We start from the raw sequence: 24,348 nt of genomic DNA on the forward strand, positions 1-24,348 counted from the left end.
GTAACACCCAATATCTGAAGTTCTCTTGGTGGTTCACAGCAATTCAGCAAAAGCAGGTACAGTAATAAGATAGAGCATGAAACACAGATGCAATAAAAATAAGCTTTCTGCTCTTGCATAGGGAAGCATTGTACAACCATTAAAATCAATTTAATATTTTAGATGTCGACTGCTTTTGGTGCAGACCGCTTCATTTCATTTATTTATTTCTCTATCAAAAAAAACCTGTTACGGTATACTGCTCCAGGCACTAAAACCCAGTTTCTCCTCTTTGTAGTGCTCCCGCGCCTTTAAAAACATCACCACAAACAGGATTCGAATGGCAAGTGAATTTTCTCCATGATTTTCCCTATCAGGAAAATTCCATTTATCATGACTTCGGTCTTGTCGTGAGGTGGACAAAAATTGGCAACGCAGGCGTGGCCACATCTGGAAGCAAGCCGTTTGCTGCATTCAGCAAGGAAAGGGTTAAAGGCCGGATCCGAATTAGCTTCAGACATCACAGCGGGAGATACGCGAAAATGTCCCTCCGCGGCGGGAAAGAAGCATCCCAAAATAGTTCTGTGAAGGCAGGGAAATAGTCCCGCTCGTGTCCCAGCTCTACTCTCATCAACGATTCAAACGAACCGATCCACTCGAGTTCCGCGGCCCAGCCAGGACGCTGTAATTATATATGAACGAAAAGGGAAACGTTCTCGTATTCAGGGCGGAGCGGTATTTCTCTTTTCCGCGGAGATACGGCCTTCTGTATCTCACCAGTCCCTCTTCTGGAGAGAAAAGACTCCCCATTCGAGGTGGACGGATGGCACTGTCAACGCTATTTGACCGTAATTCATTTGGTATCGTCAGGATCGTGGCCGGAACCATTGTTCTGGACGAGAAGGGTGAGGGTGTATAATATCAAATAATGGAAACTCGTCAGTAGGACACTTCCGCATTTGCAATAGGGGCGGGATAAAAGTGAAGAAGTGAGCCGAGGAAGAGTCAACTGAGAGCGGCTCGTTGGTCTAGGGGTATGATTCTCGCTTCGGGTGCGAGAGGTCCCGGGTTCAAATCCCGGACGAGCCCATAGTTTGAGGGAGTGATTCAGTCATTCCTATTTTGGGGGACCTCAACAGCTTATTAATTTTACAGTTGCTCGATTAGAGCCTTGAAGAGGTTTAAGCAGAGGGAAAGGGCCAAGAGGTGCAACTGCTCCAGTGCATAAACAGAAAGGCAATCGCGCTACAGAAAGAGTGAAAGTTAGCATGGCGTACCGGGGTAGAAAGAGGGCTCTGATAAAGGTTCGCGTGGTTGTGTTCAAACATTTCCCCTGCTCTGGTGTTGAGAAGGAAATGACAACGCATCCATAGCGCACGCAAAGAAAGAAAAAAATCACAACACTGGGAATTGCGCATAGGTTAAGAAATGCATGAATTAACTCTTGTTTTGATGCTCGAATACATTACTGGACTGGTCAGGTAGACTGACATTTATTTTATTCTATTCAGGCTCCCTAGCAGGGCCCCTTTTTAATATTACTGCGTCCGATTCTTAATATTATTTCTAATAATACTAGAAATAAAGAGAGAAGTGAATAGGTAGAAATAAATTCGCTATGGTTTTACTTGTTTTCTTCAAAGGTTATGCAATGTACAAGAAGAATAGCAAAAGAATTGCATTTTCATAAGATATCGTGTGCGTAAGTCATATAATCAGTAATACCAATCAAATCTGTTTATAAACGCGTATAGAAATCATAGAAAGGAGCCAAAACCATTCGAAAATGTATTTTAAAAATCGTGTTCTTTGTTCTGTTTGAAAATGGTAATTACAAAAATTGGGCTCGTCCGGGATTTGAACCCGGGACCTCTCGCACCCTAAGCGAGAATCATACCCCTAGACCAACGAGCCAGCCTTTTGCAGCTTTTCACGCCGTTTTACAAGAAGCTAACACGGCTTCCTTGTTTCATAGGGATAGAATTTGTTTGAAGATCTCAGTTTCAAAATATTGAACAATGCGCCGTTTTTGTAGAAATGCTTTGTTGCAATACCCACATTCGATTCATCATGTCAGTATACTAAGCAATTCCTCTCAGATGATTTACTTCTGACAGAATGTTTTCTGCAAAAATTAACCCTTGCGGGATAGCCCAAAATTGTAGCTCTACCATGTTTGGTATATTTCCTATTTGCATGTTGCACTGCCATAGCCTTTGGCTCATGCAGCACAATAAAAATGATGTATAATATGAGTAAGGTCATCCAAAAGGGGAGTTTTACTGGCTGCACTGCATTTCTTCATCACCCAGCTAAGATTTGACAGTAAAATAAAAAAGTTTTCTCCTTGAATTGAAAAAAGAGCCGGTTTTGTTGCCGCGACGTGTTTGCACAAGCGTATAAGGACCAAAGAAGAGAAGGAAGCATCTCATAGCTTTATGGGAGCCATCAAGGATGCATGCCATGTAGGTGCCTGATACGCCTACTACAAGGCGATGGTGGCCTAAGAATTAGGAAAAACATGCATGACTTCTTCAGTGGGCTATCACCTAAAGGACTTCCCCCAATTTTCATGCTGTATATTTGGATGGTATTATCTTCAGTCACATCAGCTGGATCCTAGAGGAGTGTACAGGTCCAGGGGCATGTTGTTGTTTTCAGGTAAATTTACCAGTGGTATATATGTATATTTTACTTATTACATTTATATTCCACATTTCCTCCAAGACAGTATGTATGGGTCTCCCCACCGCTTTCCACTTACATCCTCAGAACAACCTTTGAGATAGGTTTAAGACGTGCAACTGGCTGGGTGGAGATTTAAATCCTGCAATTGCAACCTGACACCCAACGATCTAGGAGTAAACCCCGCTTTAGTTCCTAGTAGATGTACAAAACATTGTGCTTTTAAGTAACCAAAAATTTGCCTCCAGTTGTTGCTATTTCAAAAGCCAGATCTTTTTCTCTTTTTGTATTTTTATATTTAATGGTAATTTATTATGTACTATTGCATTTCAATGTATCTTATCATGTTGTAAGCCGCCCCGAGGTTTCGGCAAGGGGCGGCATAGAAATGTTATAATAATAATAATAATAATAATAATAATAAAGCTGGAAGCTAGAAGAGCTCTGTAAGGGCCAGGTAGCTCCGATGTAGCTCTGCCATTAAGCAGAATGAAAAGATCAGGGGTCCTCAAACTTTTTCACCAGGGGGCCAGTTGAAAGGTGCTGGGCAAGGGCCAGAAAGGTAGTGCCGGCAGTGCTGGGGTGTTATGTACGGGTGTGCGCGCTGAGTTGGGGGCAGGGCGCATGGCGAGGTAAGGTGAGACGAGGCATGGGCGGGCGGGCGCGTGAGGGGAGGCGAGGTGGGGGCCGGCACACACCAGGAGGCAGGCACACGAGGCAGCAGCTTGCTCTCTTGGAGATTGTTTTCTCCAAGCAAGCAAACTGTTGCCTCCCCACACGTGGGGCAAGGTGGCAGCAGCGGGTTCAAATGGGCATGGCGGGCCGGATCCAGTCCCTGGGCCATAGTTTGAGGACCCATGGAAAATATCTTCTCAGGCAGCAAATGCTGCGTGGGAGCAGAAAGGTCAAGGGGGGAAGTTGTGGTGCCCAAGGCCTGGAGCCAGTCCGCTATGCCAAGTGTGGTGCCCCTATGGGATGCTGCCTCACAGTTAGCTCTGAAGAAGTGTCCTCCAGTCAGCTTCTGCAATTGGACAGGCACGGGGCATCCTCTCACTCGTCCTTCGCCACAGCAGCTAAGGGTCTTGGGCTGGCCCTGGGGAGGCCTCATTGCAGAGGTCACCGCAGAACCCAGGGGCTGGCTCCTACTCTTTGGAAGTACTCTGAAGTCTTACTCCCACTTGACTTAGAAGGAACCACTCATGGGACTTGCTTCCTAGGAAGCATGCGTGTACAGGTTCGACTGAATGTACTCCAGGGAAAGCGTGTAGAGAACTGCAGCCATATAGCCTGCCTGAACTACCGAAGCTGGCCATTCAAGTAAGTCCACATTTACTCTCTCGGGAAGAAACCCAGGGTGCCGAAAACGAATGAGAAAATGTTCTTTGGCACAGCTACACACTCGGCCCGCCTCTCTTACAGAGCATAGCTGGCCAGCTCTTCAAAGGGAGGGCTTGTTTCCAGTTCTGTGACAGGCCGGGCAACTGGACGAAGGAAAGCAACACACAAAGGCACTTCCCCGGCTTGCAGGAGCTGCTTGAGAAGAGGAAGCGGGGGAAGGGAAGCGAGGTGGCTGCGTGAGGGCCAACCAGGAAAGACACAAGGCGATCTTATTCATCAGGGTTCCACAGATCGGTCGTTGGTCACAGTGGCTGGAAACTATGGGAGTTGTAGTCCAACGCAGCTGGAAGACACCTCTGGCTGGGGAAGACTGGTATGTTTACTCTGTAGAAATTCCCACTGTCTTTATTCCTAGATAAAACGTGCACAAAACATGCAAGTTTTTCATATTGTCCTGTATTCCATATTATTAAATTATTATGTTTCTTAAATGGCTTTCAGTAGAACGTATACAAAATCGTATACAAATATACAAAATGGGAACGTAATTTAAAACAACTAAAACCAATTACGAGTGACATGCCATGGTTCAAAAAACAGGTAAATCAAGGAGATATTATGTAACTTCATGGGTTTTTCACTCAGGACAAAAGGTAATGGTCTGCCAAAATAAACCGGCTATCTCTACAAATTACATCCATTCTCCACCTATGTTGCTACAATTTGGCAGGTATAATCCCCTTCTATGGGACTACTATGCCTACAGATTTTTTTCCATATCCGATTAAGAGGAAAAAAAGTAGCTGTTGTTTGACTGCAATAGTAGTCATTTGGAACCATGAAGCCTTTTTAATTTATGAATCCCAACTTGAGTTGAACTGGGTGGCCTTTGAATCCTGGTCTAATCTTGTTGTCAGTGCACAATTCTCATACTTTTCTGTATACATCAGCCTTCCCCAACCTGGTGGCCTTCAGAGGCATTTGGACCACAACTCATGGAATTCCCATCCACAAGGGCCATTGTATGAAAATTCTGGGTGCTGCCATGCAAATGTGTCTGGAAGGCACAAGGTTGGGGAAGGGTGGTATACACAGTTGAGAATAATCATTCTTTGTGACATAGTGTAACCTTTTAACAAATATTGAAAGTCTATGCAGTCATTGCCTTAGGGAACTGTGCAAAATAACTTTCAGATCAGGCAGTTAAGTTCTGGTTTATTTATTTCAATTTGGTTTATACTACCCAAAAAAAGCAAATCAGTTTTGTACTTGGCATTAATCTTATACTATTTTTAGAAAAGGTAACTTAATCAATACAATTTAAAAACTCTTAATACTTTGACTTTCCTTTAAATAATTTTTATTGTTCCTAGCAGATAATGTGTCAAAGGTTATAAAATGAACTACACTCGTATAATGTTTCTGGGAATGTATATGTGCATTACTAGTTATGAAATCTATTTGTCTTGCAAAAACACATTTTGAAATAATAATTTCACTAATCTGAACTTCTGTTAAGATGTTGCAAGCAAGATAGAACAACCAAAAAATGCCTGGATAAATTGCTGTATTAGACTTGCAAAACAGGAAATGCTCAATCTTAATTTAGGACAGGTTTGGAAGAAAAACATTGAGAATCTGCAGCAGAATAAAGTTAGTGGCTGCAGCAGCTATAGATTCTAAATGTAGTTCCTGTGGTGCAAAAAGAAAACTGTAGAAAGCTATTAATTAGAGGAAAATGTATGCATTCTTACTGTGCCTTGAAAGTATTCTTCCAAGTTAACAGGTATAGGCTACAATACAGAAAATGGCATGCCTGCATTCATGCCCCAAGAAACTATGCATTCTAACTTTCACACAAGATTTTTAAAGTATGTGGTGATTTATGGGAGGGAGAACATCACATTAAACCGACCAAAATTATGCTAGATAAAGGCAAGAGACTGTCACTTCTTTGATGGATTTTCTTTGGAGTTAAAAAGAAACACTACTCCAAATTTAAATATTCCATCTTTCTTTCTTTCTCTTCTCTTTCTCCAGAATTGTTCAAATAACCAACACCCCCTCTGAATAGGAAGTTGATATTCTCATGTTCTACACAAATCTTTGACACTGTCTCTGCTTGCTTTGTTCTAACTGAAATTGCCATAGATTGTCACCTTTCCCTTATAAGACCTAGGCTAATCTAGTTGAAACATCTGGCCCCAACTTTGGACATATCTGTTGGGAAGTAAGTCTCACAAGCATGCATTGGATTGCAGCTACATCTTGGTATTCCGTATAAGATGATCATGAAAAATGTCAAAGATTTGCCTAGCTCTTGTTTTGTAAAGCTGGAATAATAATATATTTAATTTGCATCCTATTTGAACTAGGTGGATTGCATATGAAGGATGTAATTTCTTAGGAAAGCTATACATACGCAGTTTAAATTGAATGAGAAATCCATGTGTTTATATGCAATGGTTTCTTTACTTCATTATAATACCTTCTACTTCGGAAGAAGATTGGAAAATTATTGTTCCCACATAGTGGTTTTTGCTACACCGGAAATACTGTCCTTCAGAGAAAGTCAGTCCTATATGAATATTTTTGTATCTGTTTTCCTAAACTAATGTGCTCACAACAAATTGGAACCAAAATATTGACAATTAGTAGGGTTTGGACTTCTATGGAGTCCTGAGACATCCACACATACCTGCAACTTCATGACAACCATCCATTCCAAAACCCTGTCCATAAAGGAAGCTTTAGAGAAAGAAGACAGGAGCACATTTCCAAATTCATAGCTGGGAATGTTTTATAATTTATTTATTTATTAAAACATTTTTATGCCACCCCATTTGCTGAAGCCTTGGGGCGGCTTACAACAATAAATTCATCATAAGTAAAAATTAAAATATATACATTAAAATAAAATACAATTATACAATATAAAATAAGCCACCCTGGCCAGATAAAATTCAATAATAACATTTAAAATGCTGCTTAAATAAAAAGGTCTTCGCCTGCCGCTGAAAAACAAATAACGACGGCGCCAGGCAGACCTCTCTGGGGAGCGCGTTCCATAATGGCCCTAGGACTGCTCTACCCAACAAGCAAAGGGAGTGGGGGAAGCAAAGATGAGAAAGGACACTTGAGGTGCAATCATCTGCATGTTTAAGATCAAAATGTACCAGAATGGCTAGTTAGAGGAATGTTAGGAGTTGCAGGATTTTTCCTGTCTAGATAGGATTGCACCCTTGAACCATGACATTCTTTCCTAGCTTACCTGACCATTACATGCTGATTACCTTCCTATACCTAAAATACATTTTGTAAAGCCACTTGGTTCTGGATCTCATCTATGTCACCTGCTTGATTTTAATGTACTTACACAGAGGATCTTACAAAAGTACTTTTGGAACTGTTTAAGGTATGGCATTTTAAATGTCTAACACATAAAAGGATAGTAATAACTTAAAAGGAGACTACACTAATCTATCTCACACTTCTGTTTTAGGAGGACATTATTATGACAGGAATCACATCATTGTAAACCTACTTGACACAAGTGAATGCACTCAGAAATGGGATTTTGAAATACTGTGAGTGTGTGTCACCACTACAGATAGATTTAGAAGCTTGGACCAACATGGGCCAGAAAAGCTGGCAACAAACTACTGAAGCCACAGAGCTCTGGTACAAGTATAAAATCCACCCAATTCTGCCAGCAGGAAATTGAAGAGTACAATCCAATGCATAATCAGACATGTATGGCTGGAAAAGACTGGGAGTTGTAGGATGTTTTCTGTCTAAACATACATAGGACTGTACCCTAAATAGGCTGCTGAAATCTAAGTATATTGTCTAGTTTCTATTAAAGAAAGTTTTTTATTGCTTATGCTTGGAGAAAGTCTTCCTCTTCCTCTATATTAGGCCCTTTTAAGGTTTTGTTTTTCAATCCTTTTATGCTTGGGTCCCCTTTGAAATCGCCCATTTGCCCGCTACTTACGTCCCCTCCACCTGCAACAATGCATAGAAGTTGCGCGGGGACGTAACAATGGGAGACAGGAAGGTGGGTGGAAGCAGAAAGATGGCTGCGATGCCTGCGGCGGCAGCGAAAGCCGCAAGAGGTGGCGGTGCAGGGAATCGCGAAATCACGTCAGCCCGCACGTCTCCAGCGTGGCTGCTCGTGGCTTTTGCTCTTGGCCAGTGTGAGGGCTGTCGCGATTCTGCGTTTATGCCGGGGCGCGTGGAAAGTAAAAGCGGGGTGGGGGGGGGGGGCAAGCTCGAAGAATATTTCACCGAGTCTCGCCCTCATCCATGAGAGCAGAGCTTTAAGCTGAGCTTGAGGGGGAAAGGTGTGGTTGGCTGGGTTACGGTGGGTCACTGGAATGGAGGAAGCCCAAAGGACAGATGTTTTGGAGTACAATTTCCATCATCCATGATAATTGGCTATGTTGATGGGGACTGATGGGAGTTGTGCTTTAAATCACCTGGAGGGCACCGGATTGGAAAAGCTTTGGGGGCAGCAGTAATAACTGAAGAACTGGTGAGGGTCTTAGGGAGGGGGTTTCCTAACAGATTCTTGGTGGCCTCTCTGTCTGCGACATGCTTGCATGTCCGTTGCGTGTCTGTAAAGAAAAGCTGTATTCTTAAACACCGTTACTGACCGTTAGTCTTTACTAGAGGTTAAGACGTACATAACATTCAATGAGACTTATTTCTGAGGGAATGTTCTTTTGATTGCAGCATTCTTGGAACAATCTCTATACTCTTTTCTTTCCCCTTCAGTGCTACCTTGAGAACGGATGGGTTTTGCTTCTGATTTTCTTTTTTTTCCCCACTTGTGCTGTCTCTTCTGAGCAACCCCCTAGTGCACAGTGAATTGCCATGAGAGTATGATTCAGAGTGAATAGCAAGTAATCCCAAGCTTTGGTTTTGAGTGCTAATGTACTGTACTTGCAACCCTACTGAGACAGTGTTTGTACCTGTGGATCAAATCAGGAAGTAGGCATGGCAAAGCAGGAACTGAGAATTCACTACAGGCTCATATCCTGTTTCATTCAATGGTCCTTCAGCTGAAGTAATAAACAGCAAAATCCAGCAGTTTAAAATCTAAAAATAGATTTTATAGATCCTATTCCATACAAGACCTGTATCTTTTAAAAGTTAGAAACATTTCAGAATAAAAATCCTGAATAATTCTAGTTTTATGTAAAGTTGATTATCTTCTAGCAGACTGAAAAATATCAACAGCTTAAAAATACTTGTGTATGAAGTTTCAACACTTGATCCAGCATAAATGACATCAACATGGAGCACAAATACACAATTATAATAGCATCAAAAATCTCTAGATTGCCATGCCATAAGAACATAAGAAAAGCCATGCTGGAGGAGGCCAATGGTCCATCTAGTCCAGCAGCATTTTTTTCACACACAGAATGATAGAACAGTAGAATTTGAAGAGGCCTGTAAGACTATTGAGTCCAACTCCCTGCTCAATGCAGGACCGCGAGTTAAAGCATTCCTGACAGATGGCTGTTCAACTGCCTCTTGAACGCCTCCAGTCATGGGAAAGCCCATGACTTCCCTAGGTAGTTGGTTCCATTGCCATACTGCTCTAACTGTCAGGGAATTTATCCTGATGTCCAGCCAGAACTTGGCTTCCTGTAACCGAAAACCATTAGAAAAATAGAAACAAAGCGAGTCAAAAGGGGTCTCCTGGACCATCTAGTCTGACCCCTAGCTCCAGCTGGCTCCGCTCATGACATGCCCACCATGTGCATGTCCAGCCTATCTTAACTATTACTCCATGTCCTGTATTTTGGCATGATTGAGAAGAGATCCTGGGCCTCCTCTCTGTGACAGCCTTTCAGATATTTGAAAAACGTTATCATATCTCCCCTCAGTCTTCTCTTTTGAAGGCTCACCATGCCCGGGTCTTTCAATCTTTCTTCACAGGGCTTTGTTTCCAGTCCCCTGATCATCCTTGTTGCCCTCCTCTGAACTTTTTCCAGCTTGTCTGAATCTTTCTTAAACTGTGGTGCCCAGAATTGGACATAGTGCTCCAGATGTGGCCTAATGAGTAAAGGGGAATTAGTACTTTAAGTGATTTGGAAGTGATACTTATATCAATGCAGTTGAAGATAGCATTTGCCCTTTTTGCAGTCTCATCACATTGTTGACTCATATTCAGCCTGTGGTCTACAACAAGTACTTCTCATCTTGTGCACATAGTAGTATTGTTGAGTCAAGTGCCTCTCATCTTGTAACTGTGCATTTGGTTTCCTTATCCTAGGTATAGAACTTGGTGTTTGTCCCTACTGAATGTCATTCTCTAGTTTTTGTCCAGCTCTTCAGCCTATCAAGATCAGTTTGAATTTTGCTTCTGTCTTCAAGAGTATTAGCTATCCCACCCAATTTTGTATCATCTGCAATGATCAGCATTCCCTGTACCGCTTCATCCAAGTCATTAATAAAATGTTGAAGAGCACTGGGCTCAGGACTAAACACTGCAGTACCCCACTCATTACCTTTTCCCAATTTAAGAAGGTGCCATTGAGAAGCACTCTTCAAGTCTGATTCTGTTGCCAACTATGGATCCACCTGATAGCTGTTCCATCAAACCCACTTTTAGCCAATTTCCTGATCAGAATGTCATGGGCCACTTTTTTGAAACCTTTGCTGAAATCAAGATATATTATGTACATACCATTCCCACAGTCTTGTTGTTGTTAGTCGTGAAGTCGTGTCCGACCCATCGCAACCCCATGGACAACATTCCTCCAGGCCTTCCTGTCCTCCACCATCCCCCAGAGTCCACTTAAGCTCACACCAACTGCTTCAGTGATTCCACCTAGCCACCTTATCCTCTGCCCAATCAAAAATGAGATCAAATTAGTCTGGCAAAATTTGTTTGTGATAAATCTATGCTGACTTCTAGTAATTACTCCATAGTCTGCATGGTACCTACAGACTGACTACTTTATCATCTGCTCCAGAATTTTCTCAGGAACTGGTGTCAGAATAACTGATCTGTAGTTCCCAGGATCCTCCTTTTTTGTTCTTTTTGAAGATAGGGACAATATTAACCCTCTTCCAGTCATCTGGCACTTTACTTGTCCTGCATGATTTCTCAAAGATAACAGACAGAGGTTCTTAGAGTTCTTCTGCCAGTTCCTTTAGACTTTAGGATGCTGATCAGGCCCTGGAGATTTATTTATTATGTATTAGATTTATATTCCACCTTTCTCTTTTTTTAAAGAACTCAAAGTGGCTTACATCATTATCTCTCAATCCTATCCCCATAACAACAACCCTGTGAGGTAGGTTGGGCTGAGAGTCTGTAACTGGCCCAAAGACACCCAGTTGGCTCCATGGCTGAGTGGGGACTAGAACCCAGGTCCCAATCCTGTGCTCTTAACCATCATACCATCTTGACTCTCCTGTGGAGAAGGTGAACTGTGAGATTTCAACTCATTCTTAGAAATTAGGTGTTCCATGGCCATTTGTATATTAATCTCAAGCTTCAGTCCTGACTCTTTGGTTAGTACTTCCTTTCTGCCAGGGGTGTTCATAAACCTGCTTTTGGGAAACGATTGAGCCAAAATAGAAATTGAGCACTTTTGCTTTTTCCTTGTCATTTGTTACCAATTTGCCATCCTCACTGAGAAGCTGAACCTCCATTTCTTTTCTCTGCTGCTTACTGTGCACATACAAAAAAAAAAAAAACCCTTCTGTTGTTTTTGGCATCCCTTGCTAGCCTTAGCTCATTCTTAGCTTTAACCTTCCTGATGTCATTCCTGCACTTCTGCACCACCTGTCTGTACTCTTTGTTTGCCACTTGGTCTTCCTTCTACTTCCTATGCATGTCCTTTTTTTGTTTTTAGCTCAGTTCAGAGTTTTATGTGGAGCCACACTGGTTTCTTCTTTCATCGGCTATCTTTTCTTTTTGTTGGAATTGTTTGTAATTGTGCCTTCAAAATTTTCTTTTTTAAAACCTCCCATCCATCTTGGACTCCATTTTTCTTTAGGGTCACTTGTCAGGGGGCCTTACGTATCATTGTCCAAAGTTTATTAAAATCAGCTTTCCCAAAATCCAGAGTCCATGTATGGCTACAATCCATTTTTGCTTTATTTAAGAACTCTAGTATGTTGTGGTCACTTTCCCTCAGAGTTCCCATAACTTCCACTTTATCCATTAAGTCATCCCTGTTACCAAGTCAAAGAGCTGATTCTCTAGTTCTTTCCTCCACTTCCTATAGAAGAAAGTTATCTACCAAGTATGACAAGTATTCCTTGGAGGGAGCACTTTTGATAGAATTTGCCTCCAAATAGATATCGGGATAATTGAACTCCCCCCATTATCACCGCATCACACTTCCTTTAAATGTGGGCAACTTACTTAACAAAAGTTTCATCCTTATCTTCTCCTTCATTGTGTGGTCTGTAGTGGTCTGTAGTGGATTATATTCTTCCTTTTATGCCTTGACATATTTATTTTGACCCAGATGCTCTCAATGGGACTACCAGGCTCAACTTCCTGTATTTCTGTGCAAGGATAATTATTTTTAACATATAATGCAACTCCACCTGTTTCCTATTTCCTTGCTCTTTTGAACAAGTTATAACCTTCATTTGCTATGTTTCTGTCATGTGAGTCATCCCACCAAGTTTCAGTAATGCCTATCAAGTTGTATTAGCCTTCATGTATTAAAGTTCAAATTCATACTGTTTGTTTCCCAGACTCTGGCATTAGTGTATCGACACTGAAGCCAATGTGCTTTATGGTCCCGTGTCTTTCTTACAGTATTGAGAGAACTATTTTGGGGTACAAACTGAGTACTTTTCTGTGTTTGCCTGCATATGTCTTCATTCACATCTCCCTCCCTGGTAAGAGTCAGTTTAAAGCCCTCTGATGAAATTCTTCATGCTGTCACTAAACACATTCTTTCCAGCTCTGGTGAGGTGCAATCCATCCCTTGCCAGCAGACAACCATCCAAACAGTGTAGAATCCAAATCTCTCATGTTGGTACCACCTTCATAGCCAGATTTTCATCTGAACTATTTTTCTTTCCCTTTCTGTTCCTCTTCCAAGAACTGGGAGGATGGATGAGAAGACTGTCTGGCTCCCAAAGTTCTTGAGTTTCCTTCCCAGAGCTTCAAAATCTGAAGTGATTTTTTTTGTAGCTGTGTTTGGCAGTATCATTTGTTCCCATGTGGATTAGAAGAAAGGGATAAGCATCTGTAGAAAATCTTTCAGTCACATCTCTACTCTGAGCTCCAGGGAGACAGCATACCTTGTGAGTTATTGGGTCATCATGACACACTTGTATGTCAAGCCCATACAGCAAGGAATCTCCACAAGTACTATTTTTTTTTCTTGGGCAACTGTCTTTCTGCACTATGCTCCCTGTTACACAGGTTCTTCGTCGTGGCTTCTATGCATCACACATATGGGTTGCTGCGCCTGCGCAGTGCCTAGGCCGGAAGATTAGAAAGCTAACGGTTTTTGGCGGGAAAACTCCACTCCCCTCCCCCTTTGTGGTATAAATAGAACAGAGTGTCTGCCATTTTACTCAGTCTTGAAGACCGCCGTTTGCTGTGCCTCATGCCTATTCGTTTCTCGCTATAGATCTGTGCCTCTTCATTGTTTTTTTCTCAAAAACCTTAAACTCCTCTTGCTCCAAGTTTGTTCTTCTTCCCGATTCTGTCCGTTTTCTTCTTAAATTCTCTTCTCTCTATATATAAAAAAGCAAAAACAAACAAAAATATTATCTTACCCTCTATACTGTCCTCTTTTCTTCATTTTTCCGCAATGGCACAGCGGGTGGCATTCCGCAAATGTATTGAATGTGGATCTAAAATGTCGCCAGTTGATCCACATGATCTATGCCTCCTCTGCCTCGGCGAGGGGCATAGGACCGACAAATGCAGTCATTGCTAGGCATTTACCAAGCTGGCGCGGAAAAACGGAGAATCGTCTCAGGAAGCTCCTATGGGATCAGGCATTAATGCAGTCTGACCAAATGCTCCTACGGCCTGGTTCCTCTTCGTCCATGCCTCCTCAGCGCTCTTCCTCCACCATGAGTGCTCCAGCGAAGCGTCCTTCCTCGACCTCTGCCGATCCTCCGCAGCGTCCTTCGGATGAAGGCACCACTTCTATGGAGGCTCAGTCACTGCCTTCTCCCCCGGCTAAGAAACGGGAGAAGCACAAGCATACCAGTCTGGATAAACCTTCCACCCATAAGAAGTTGAGGAAGGAGAAGGTGGATAAGCCCGCTCGCAAGAGCAAGAAACCTGATTGCCCAAAACACTGGGGCTCAGGTTCATCGGGCTTTTTGGTACCAATGGCCGCCATGGTACCGACCCCCTTGGGACCGGCCCTGCAACTCGTTATGCAGGTGATTCCTCCGGGATCCCCCAGGCCAACCACTTGGCCTGAGAGCGTGCATCCCCAGCAACAGGAGGAGCCGCTTCTGGAGTCCATCTCTGATGGTGAGATCAGAGACTCCCTGCCGAGGGACTGCTCGCTAACACCTATGCCACCGACTGAACCTCATGTGGCCTCACCATTACCTCCCAGATGTCGCAGCCTTTCATCTGAACATCGAGATGAGAGTTGGTTGATCCCGGGATATGGTGCTCCCCCCCGGCTGGGGTGGTTACCAACCATATCCCTATTTTCCTCGGGATCATAGATCACCATCGGTCCCAAGGGACATACCATCCACCTCCAGGCGTACGGAGACGAGGCGCCCAACCTCCCCTGAAACCTCTTCCTCAAGCGAAAACCGGCCGCGTTACGTGGAAGACTCCAAGGATTTGGAGGTCAACTCCACATCCCCTGATGTGGCTGTTGCATACCAAGGGCCTGCTTCACCCGACGAACCGCATGTCTCTTTCACGGAGCTCATGTCCCGCTTAGTTCGTTCGCTTGAAATCAAAGCTCATCAAGAGCCAGGCCCCTCCACAGATCGGTTTTATGATGTCGTTCGGGGAGAGCAGTCCGCATCCATAGCTCTGCTGCTTATAACTACACTCCGCCAGGCTATGGTTCAGCCCTGGGACCAACCAGCCCAACCACAAGCTATCTCCCACAGATATGAGGCCATGTATAGAGTTCGTGACGATGACATTCCCTTCCTGCTCCGTCACCCAAAACCGAACTCTCTTGTGGTTGAATCCTCCCAGGGCAGGGAGTCCAGGGGACATACCACTTCTCGGGACAAGGAAGGGAGGAAAATCGATATGCTTGCGTGCTGAGTCTATGCAGCCTCTGGACTCAGCGTGCACGTTACCAGTACTTTATCATGCAGAAGCTGGATAACGTTGCTTCCTCCCTTCCAGACCACCAAGCAGACCTTGCCAGGGTTTTCATTAAGGAGGCGATGCAGGTGGCGGTGCAACAGTTGTCTACCGCTCGTCATCATGTAGACACCGATTCAAGGGCCCTCGTCAATGCCATCTCGTTACGCCAACATATGTGGCTGTGCAATTGTAATTTCCCCAATGAGATGAAGTGCAGAATCGAGGAAATGCCATTTGACGGTACCGGTCTGTTCCACCAGAAGACCGACTGCAAATTAAAGGCGATTCACGAATCACGCCTAACTGCACGCCGCATGGAGCTCCCGCAAAAACGTAAGTGGCAGTGGCCTCGGTCTTCCTACCAGAACCAACCATACTATCCGCGCCAGCAAAACTACCCTCGCCAGCAATATCAACAATGGCAGCATCGGAGACAGCAAACACAACAGCGTTTTTCCCAAGGCCGTCGGCGATTCGATACCGATAAACGCCCACGTTGATGGCTTGGGCGAACCATCCTCTCTTTCCCAACACCACCTTCCCTTCTCCCTTTTGGGAACTGGCTCCAGGGCTGACTCCCCATTTGGGAGTCCATTACATCTGATAGGTGGGTGTTATCTATCATCCAGTTTGGATATAGGATAGAATTCGATGTTATCCCTCCTTCAAGCCCAATCTGTTTCACACCTTCTTCATTGGTGCTACGCGATGAGGTCTCCCAGCTACTTCTCAAGGGAGCGATTCGACAATTGTCCTGCTCGGAAGGATTGCATGGATTCTATTCCAGATATTTTACGGTCCCGAAAAGGGATGGTGGTCTTCGTCCAATCCTGGACTTACGAACTCTTAATAAGTACATTAAACCAAGGAAGTTCCGGATGACCACTTTGCAAAATATCCTTCCGTTATTGAAAAGAGAGGATTGGTTCGCCTCACTGGATTTAAAGGATGCTTATTTTCATATTTCCATCCATCCTTCACACAGACGCTTTCTACATTTTACTGTCGGATCCAACCTGTTCGAGTTTAACGTCCTACCTTTTGGCTTGGCCACAGCCCCTCGAGTCTTTATGAAGTGTATGGCACTGGTATGCGCACACTTGAGGACATGGGGAATACAGATATACCCATCCTTAGACAACTGGCTAATCGTTGTTGTCTCGCAATCTGAGCAAGCTCTCCTGTCTGATAGACAAATGACCTGCACTCTATTCGATGCTCTCTGTCTCTGCATTAACCGCGACAAATCGTCCCTTATTCCCACGCAGGTCATCGATTTCATCGGGGCATAACTCGATTCGACGCAGGAAAAAGCCTTCCTCCCACCGGAACATCAGAATGCCTTATGCAGCCATATTCATCGGATTCGGCTACACAGAACGGTCCCAGCCTTATCCGTTCAGAGACTACTGGGGCATATGGCTGCTGCAATTGCCATTGTTACATATGCGACCCATACAACTGTTTTTCAACGCTGCTTTTCAGCCGCAACAAGATCCTGCCACCAAGCCGATTCGGATTCCATGTGCAATCCTTCACACTTTAACGTGGTGGACCATCACAGACAACCTGTCGATTGGCGCTCCATTTTGACCACCTCGGCCAACGACAACTCTGTACACCGACGCATCCCTCCTTGGATGGGATGCGGCATGTTCGGGACTTTGGGTCCAAGGTACTTGGAACTGACGAGAGGCAAGGAAACATCAACTTTCTGGAACTTCTGGCGATTTTCAACACCCTCAAGGCTTTCGAGACTGTGTTATGCCGTCATGTTGTCCAAATTGCTTCAGACAACATAGCGGCAGTTTTCTACATCAACAAGCGGGGGGCACAAAATCCCCAGCCTTAGCACGCCTATCGATGGACATTTGGGACTGGTGCATTCCGAGGAACATTGTGCTTATGGCAGTTCATCTGGCTGGAACCAACAACGTCGAAGCAGATACATTAAGCAAACAGATGTCAGCAATCCACAAATGGGAGTTGGACAAACAAATTTGTGAGAAACTCTTCCACTTGTGGGGTTATCCGGACGTGGACCTGTTCACCACTCAAGAGAACAGCCTGTGTACCCTATATTGTTCCAGAGCGGGCGTCGGGCCGGGGACAATGGGGGACGCTCTTATGGTCCCTTGGAGCAACATGACTTTTTTTGAGTTTCCCCCGATCCCACTTCTGACAAGAGTGGTTGCGAAAATAGCCCAGGACAATGCCACGGGGATACTAGTGACTCTGTGGTGGCCGAGACAACCATGGTTTGCCACTCTTTTGCTGCTGTCCCGAAGAACGTTCCTTCATCTACCAACTCTTCCACATGTGTTAACACAAGGAGGAGCAATCTGTCATCCGGATATACTCTCTCTGAAGCTGACAGCATGGCGGATCACCTGATTCACGCCACTGAGTCAGTATCGGGGACACCTCACCCTACGGGTGACCTTACTCAACAGATGGTATATGCGGCCCCGACTTTGGATTCGACAGCAACTGCCACGGTACCGATGCCTATGGACAGAGAAATTCAGGTGATTCTCAAATCTGCATTGAGACCATCCACTCATCGTTCCTATACAGCTAAATGGAGAAGATTCTCCTCTTTTGCAGAGTGCCATTCCTTTTCCCCTGGAACAGCTTCAGTCACCAATATTTTACAATTTCTCTTGCATTTGCATCATGAGGGACTTACACCATCATCCATCAAAGTTTATGCAGCCGCTATATCCCACTATCGTGGCACTATCCACGGATTATCAGTCTTCTCTCAACTGCTGGTTTGGCATTTCAGTAAGGGACTACAAAATTTACATCCATCTATTCGCCCTGCCATGCCAACGTGGAGTCTTTCCGTAGAGCTCCAAGCACTTACCAAACCACTGTTCGAGCCTTTAGCAACTGTGGACTTATGCCTGGTGTCATGGAAAACTGCCTTTCTCGTAGCAGCTACATCAGCACGGAGAGCTAGCGAAATTTGTGCTCTCCGCATAGACCCACCATTTCTGAACTTTCATAAGGAAAAAGTCATCCTTCGGATGGATTTCTCCTTTTTACCCAAGGTGGCCACACTGTTCCACCTGAATCAGGACATCGTTCTGCCAGCATTCTTTCCATCGCCGTTGACCCCGATAAGAATGTGCTCTACACACGCTTGATGTTTGCCGTTGCTTGGCCTTTTACAGATCCCGCACTGAATCTTTTCGTACTACTGATAGACTTTTTCTTAAATATTCCGAGCATAAAAAGGGATCACTGATATCATCTCGGAGACTCTCTAATTGGATCGTCCAGACTATTGTCCTGCCTTATCAGCTATCGAAAACAGACTTATCTGTCTTTCCAAGTGGCCACTCTACATGAGCAGTAGCGACCTCGTCCGCTTTTGCCGCAGGGGTTTCGGTGCAAGACATCTGCAGAGCTGCGATCTGGCTTGATGTACATGCCAGACAAGACTGCTCTTTTGGTAGAGCTGTTCTCTCATCCATTCTTCGCTGACGACACCTCCCTCCTCCGACTGTGGTAAGTTTGCGAATCATCCATATGTGTGATGCACAGAGGCCATGATGAAGAAAAGCAGGTTGCTTACCTGTAACTGATGTTCTTCGAGTGGCCATCTGTGCATTCACACAACCCACCCGCCGGCCCCACTCGGTGTCGGTGAGTGGATCTCGTTTTTCTTGGTACCGTACTATAAATTGCATCGGTACCGTTGGGTTATATCGCTGACTAGATATTGTTCTCGGTACCGTACTATAATTCACATCGGTACCGTTTGGATATAATTGTGTTTTCTCATTACTTTTATTCTTAATCTCTAGAGGGCAAACGTGCGGTCTTCAAGACTGAGTAAAATGGCGGACACTCCGCTCTATTTATACCACGAAGGGGGAGGGGAGCGGAGTTTTCCCACCAAAAAACCATTAGCTTTCTAATCTTCCGGCCTAGGCACTGCGCAGGCGCAGCAACCCATATGTGTGAATGCACAGACGGCCACTCGAAGAACATCAGTTACAGGTAAGCAACCTGCTTTTCCCTTGTAATTCTTCCTCTACAGGTTGTCTACTTGTCTCATCCTCCTGTGGCTTAAAGTGGTTACTTAATTCTAGTGGTTCCACTGGAGCAGAATGTCTTCTGTTTCTTCTTCTCTTGTCTGTTAACCTTGTCCAGGGAGTTTCCTATTCATTGGCTTTCCTCAACTTAGCATTCTCCATATCTGCTTCAAGCTGCTTCCGCTCTTCTGTCTCTGGTGGTTCTTGTTGTTCTTGCAGTTCCACTGTTCTGTCCAATTACACTTCACTTTCATTTATTCCTTGGAGGGTGCTCAACCACTCCCACATTTTCTTTTAATAGTTCAACCAGTTTACATCTATTGCAGGTATATACAATGTTTGTCTCGGGGAAGAAAACAAATACTGCAGGCCCTTTGTAGCATCTGTGGGGAACTGGAGAATCTTTGTGATCCATTGTGTGCTGTACAATACATAGTGGCCAGCCAGTTCCCCACAGGATACATGCTGGATCAGACAGAGACCTACTTGGTTCAGCAATCTGTTTTCACCACAAGTCAATCTGATGCCTTGTAGAAGTCCATAAGTAGGACATGAATGCCAAAGAACCCTCCTGCTCATGTTCCCCAGGAACTGATATTCAGAGATACACTGCCTCTGATATTGGAGACAATATTTATAGCCATCATAACTATACCCATTAGTAGCCCTGTCTTCCATAGATTTCTCTAATCCCCCCTTTAAATCCTTCCAGGCATCCAGGTTCATGGCCATCACTATATGTTATCAGAGCAAATTCCATAGTTCAGCCTTCTCCAACCTGATTCTCTCCAGATGTGTTAGACTACAACTCCCATCATCCCAAGCCAACATAGACAGTGCTTGCATTGGGAGGAGATAGTAATCCATCTAGAGAAAACCAGTTCAGAGAGGGATGCTGCAGTTTATATGCTATGTACTTCCTTTTACCTGGCCTGAATCTCCCAGTATTGGATGACCCTAGTTTCTAGCATTATGAGAAAGAGTAGAAAAACACTTTATCTACACCATGCATAATTGGATGCATATCTACCACATCTCCCTTCCTTATATACCTTTTATTGAAGCTTAAAAGCTCCAAATGTTGCAATCTTTCTTCACTGAAGTGTTGCTCCATTTCCTTGACCATTTTGATTTCCCCTTTCTTTGTAAATGCTTTGTCATGTAATTTTCAGAAACATGAAAAGATGTCTTGTCTGCGGCTGAAAAGACTTCTAGGTATCTTGGAAGAATGTGTGTGTGTGGGGGGGGGGGGGTTGAAGGAACATGACCAGTTGGTAACTAATTATACAAGCCAATTTTATCTCATGAGGTGGTTTGCTTTCCCTTGCTACTCTATGGATAAGTGGCTCACTAAGAAAATACGAGTTTGAATCATGAAGTTGGACCATTAATTTTTTAGCATGGACTGAGCTCTGATTAAACATGTTCTGATAACTAGATTGGCACATCTGAATCACTTCTGAATTGTGTAGGAAACATTTAAATGCTTAAATTAAAGCCTGACTAAAAATTAATAAAACCCACTTATCTCTGAAAACTATCAGTGTTAAAGCTACAGTATGGATTTTAAGAAATCTATCACACAAAACTATTTAAAAACCAAGTAGCATTTTAGTTAAGTATTAGAGTTTAATTCACAGCAGAATGTAATGTGACTCCAGATTTCCTGCTTAGGTAAATTCCCTTCCCTCAGACTTTGTTGTTGTTGTTGATAGTTGAGAAGTCGTGTCAGACCCATCCCGACCCCATGGACAACATTCCTCCAGGACTTCCTGTCCTCCAGCATCTCCCGGAGTCCGCTTAAGCTCAGACCAACTGCTTCAATGACTCCATCTAGCCACCTCATCCTCTGCCGTCCCCTTCTTCTTAGGCCCTCTATTGTTCCCAGCATTAGGCTCTTCTCCAGGGAGTCTTTCCTTCTCATTAGGTGACCAAAGTATTTGAGTTTCATCATCAGGATCTGGCCTTCTAAAGAGCAGTCAGGGTTAATCTCCTCTAGGACTGACTGGTTTGATCACCTTGTGGTCCAAGGGACTCGCAGGAGTCTCCTCCAGCACCACAATTCAAAGGCCTCAATCCTTTGGCGCTCAGCCTTCCTTATGGTCCAGCTTTCACAGCCATACATTGCAACTTGACTATAGCCTTGACTATACACACTTTTATTGGCAGGGTGATGTCTCTACTTTTTAGTATGCTGTCTAGATTTGCCATAGTTTTCCTCCCCAGGAACAAGCGTCTTTTAATCTCTTGGCTGCAGTCCCCGTCTGCGGTGATCTTGGAGCCCAGGAAAATAAAATCTGTCACTACCTCCATTTCTTCCCCATCTATTTGCCAAGAAGTGAGAGGACCGGATGCCATGATCTTAGTTTTCTTAATGTTGAGTTTCAAGCCAACTTTTGCACTCTCCTCCTTCACCCGCATCAAGAGGCTCTTTAGTTTCTCTTCATTTTCTGCCATTAGAGTGGTATCATCTGCTTATCTGAGGCTGTAGATATTTCTCCCAGCAATCTTAATTCCAACTGGTGATTCATCTAGCCCCACCTTTCTCATGGTGTGCTCTGCATATAAGTTAAATAGGCAGAGCGACAGTATACAGCCTTGCCGAACTCCTTTCTCAATTTTGAACCAATCAGTGGTTCCATGTCCAGTTCTCACAGTTGCTTCTTGACCCGCATATAGGTTTCTAAAGAGACAAATAAGATGGTCAGGTACTCCCATCTCTTTAAGAACTTGCCACAGTTTGTTGAGATCCACACAATCAAAGGCTTTAGCATAGTCACTGAAGCAGAAGTAGATGCTTTTCTGGAACTCCCTAGCTTTCTCCATGATCCAGCATATGTGGGCAATTTGATCTCTAGTTCCTCTCCCTCTTTGAAATCCTGCCTGAACTTCCGGTAGTTCTCGGTCCATATACTGCTGGAGCCTAGCTTGTAGGATTTTGAGCATAACTTTGCTAGCATGTGAAATGAGTGCAATGGTGCATTAGTTTGAACATTCCTTGGCATTGCCCTTCTTTGGGATGGGAATGTAAACTGACCTTTTCCAACCCTGTGGCCACTGTTGAGTTTTCCAAATTTGCTGGCATATTGAGTGTAGCACTTTTACTGCATCATCTTTTAGGATTTTGAATAGCTCAACTGGAATACTGTCATCTCCACTAGCTTTGTTGTTGCTCAGACTACCTAAGGCCCACTTGACTTCACATTCCAGGATGTCTGGCTCGAGGTCAGTGACCACCCCATCGTGGTTATCAGGGACATTAAGCTCTTTCTTGTATAGTTCTTCTGTGTAATCTTGCCACCTCTTCTTAATCTCTTCTGCCTCTGTTAGGTCCCTGCCATTTTGGTCCTTTAACATGACCATCTTTGCATGAAATATTCCCTTCATATATCCAATTTTCTTGAAGAGATCTCTGGTCCCCCCTATTCTACTGTTTTCTTCTATTTCTTTGCACTGTTCATTTAAGAAGGCATTCTTATCTCTTCTAGCTGTTCTCTGGAATTCTTCATTCAGTTGGGTGTATCTTTCTCTTTCTCCCTTGCCTTTTGCTTCCCTTCTTTCCTCAGCTATTTGTAAAGCTTCCTCAGACAGCCATTTTGCTTTCTAGCATTTCTTTTTCTTTGGGATGGTTTTAGTTGCTACCTCTTGTACAATGTTGCGAACCTCCATCCATAGTTCTTCAGGCACTCTGTCTATCAGATCTAATTCCTTAAATCTATTTGTCACCTCTACTGTATGTTCATCAGGGATATGATTTAGGTCATACCTGAGTGGCCTAGTGCTTTTCCCTACTTTCTTCAATTTAAGCCTAAATTTTGCCACCAGAAGCTCATGATCTGAGCCACAGTCAGCTCCTGGTCTAGTTTTTACTCACTGTATAGAGCTTCTCCATCTTTGGCTGCAGAGCACATAGTCAATCTGATTTCTGTGTTGACTGTTTGGTGATGTCCATGTGTAGACTTGTCTCTTGGGTTGTTGGAGAAGAGTGTTTGCTATGACCATCATATTCTCTTGACAATATTCTACGAGCCTGTGCCCTGCTGTATTTTGTATTCCAAGGCCAAACTTGCCTGTTATTCCGGTTATCTTTTGGCTTCCTACTTTAGCATTCTAATCCCCCATGATAATAAGGACATCATTTTTGGTGTTAATTCTAGAAGGTGTTGTAGGCCTTCATAGAACCGGTCAACTTCAGCCTCTTCAGCACCAGTGGTTGGGGCATAAACTTGGACTACTGTGATGTTGAATGGTTTGCCTTGGATTTGAACTGAGATCATTCTGTCATTTTGGAGATTGTATCCCAGTACTGCTTTTCCTACTCTTTTATTGACTATGAAGGCTACTCCATTTCTTCTGAGGGCTTCTTGCCCGCAGTAGTATACCTGATTGTCATCTGAATTAAATTCACCCATTCCTGTCCATTTTAGTTCACTGATTCCTAAGATGTTGATGTTCAGTCTTGTCATCTCTTGTTTGACCACATCTAGCTTGCCTTGATTCATGGATCTTACATTCCGGGTTCCTATGGAGTATAGATCTTTGCAGCATCGGACTTTCCTTTCACCACCAGATACGTCTGCAACTGAGTGTCCTTTTGGCTTTGACCCAGTCGCTTCATTCTTTCTGGTGCTACTAGTACTAGCCCTCCGCTCTTCCCCAATAGCATATCGGACACCTTCTGACCTGAGGGGCTCATCTTCTGGCATCATATCTTTTTGCCTTTTGGTACTGTCCATGGGGTTTTTATGGCAAAGATACTGGAGTGGGTTGCCATTTCCTTCTCCAGTGGATCACGTTTTTTCAGAGGTCTCTGCTATGACCTGCCTGTCTTGGGTGGCCCTGCACGGCATAGCTCATAGCTTCATTGAGCTACGCAAGCCCCTTCGCCACGACAAGGCAATGATCCATGAAGGAGTCCCTCAGACTTTCAGACTTATGACTTAGGAAAGATACCAGCACAGGGAAAGGGGAAGAGGGAGAGCCTGAAGATGATGATGCAGG

General features: G+C 44.0%; 1 protein-coding gene and 2 non-coding genes across 11 annotated transcripts in view; 2 read left to right on the forward strand and 1 right to left on the reverse strand.

Moving 5' to 3' along the window:
* Positions 1–778: 778 nt before the first annotated feature.
* Positions 779–24,348, forward strand: part of MPZL1 (myelin protein zero like 1) — a 90,906-nt gene continuing 67,336 nt past the window's right edge. For all 9 annotated transcript variants that reach the window (XR_006415906.1, XM_044442182.1, XM_044442189.1 and 6 more), the window contains exon 1: positions 779–884. Coding sequence is in view for 8 of the 9 variants with exons in the window: in XM_044442182.1 (XP_044298117.1) it covers positions 803–884 (82 nt within the window). In the remaining variant the exon portion in view is untranslated. The remainder of the gene's footprint in view (positions 885–24,348) is intronic.
* TRNAP-CGG lies at positions 997–1,068 on the forward strand. The gene has a single exon. It is a non-coding gene; the product is annotated as a tRNA-Pro (tRNA).
* On the reverse strand, positions 1,822–1,893 carry TRNAP-AGG. Its single transcript has one exon. It is a non-coding gene; the product is annotated as a tRNA-Pro (tRNA).

This window comes from Varanus komodoensis, unplaced genomic scaffold (assembly GCF_004798865.1).
Source record: "Varanus komodoensis strain SLA01 unplaced genomic scaffold, ASM479886v1 scaffold4, whole genome shotgun sequence".
Classification (NCBI taxonomy): Eukaryota; Metazoa; Chordata; class Lepidosauria; order Squamata; family Varanidae; genus Varanus; species Varanus komodoensis.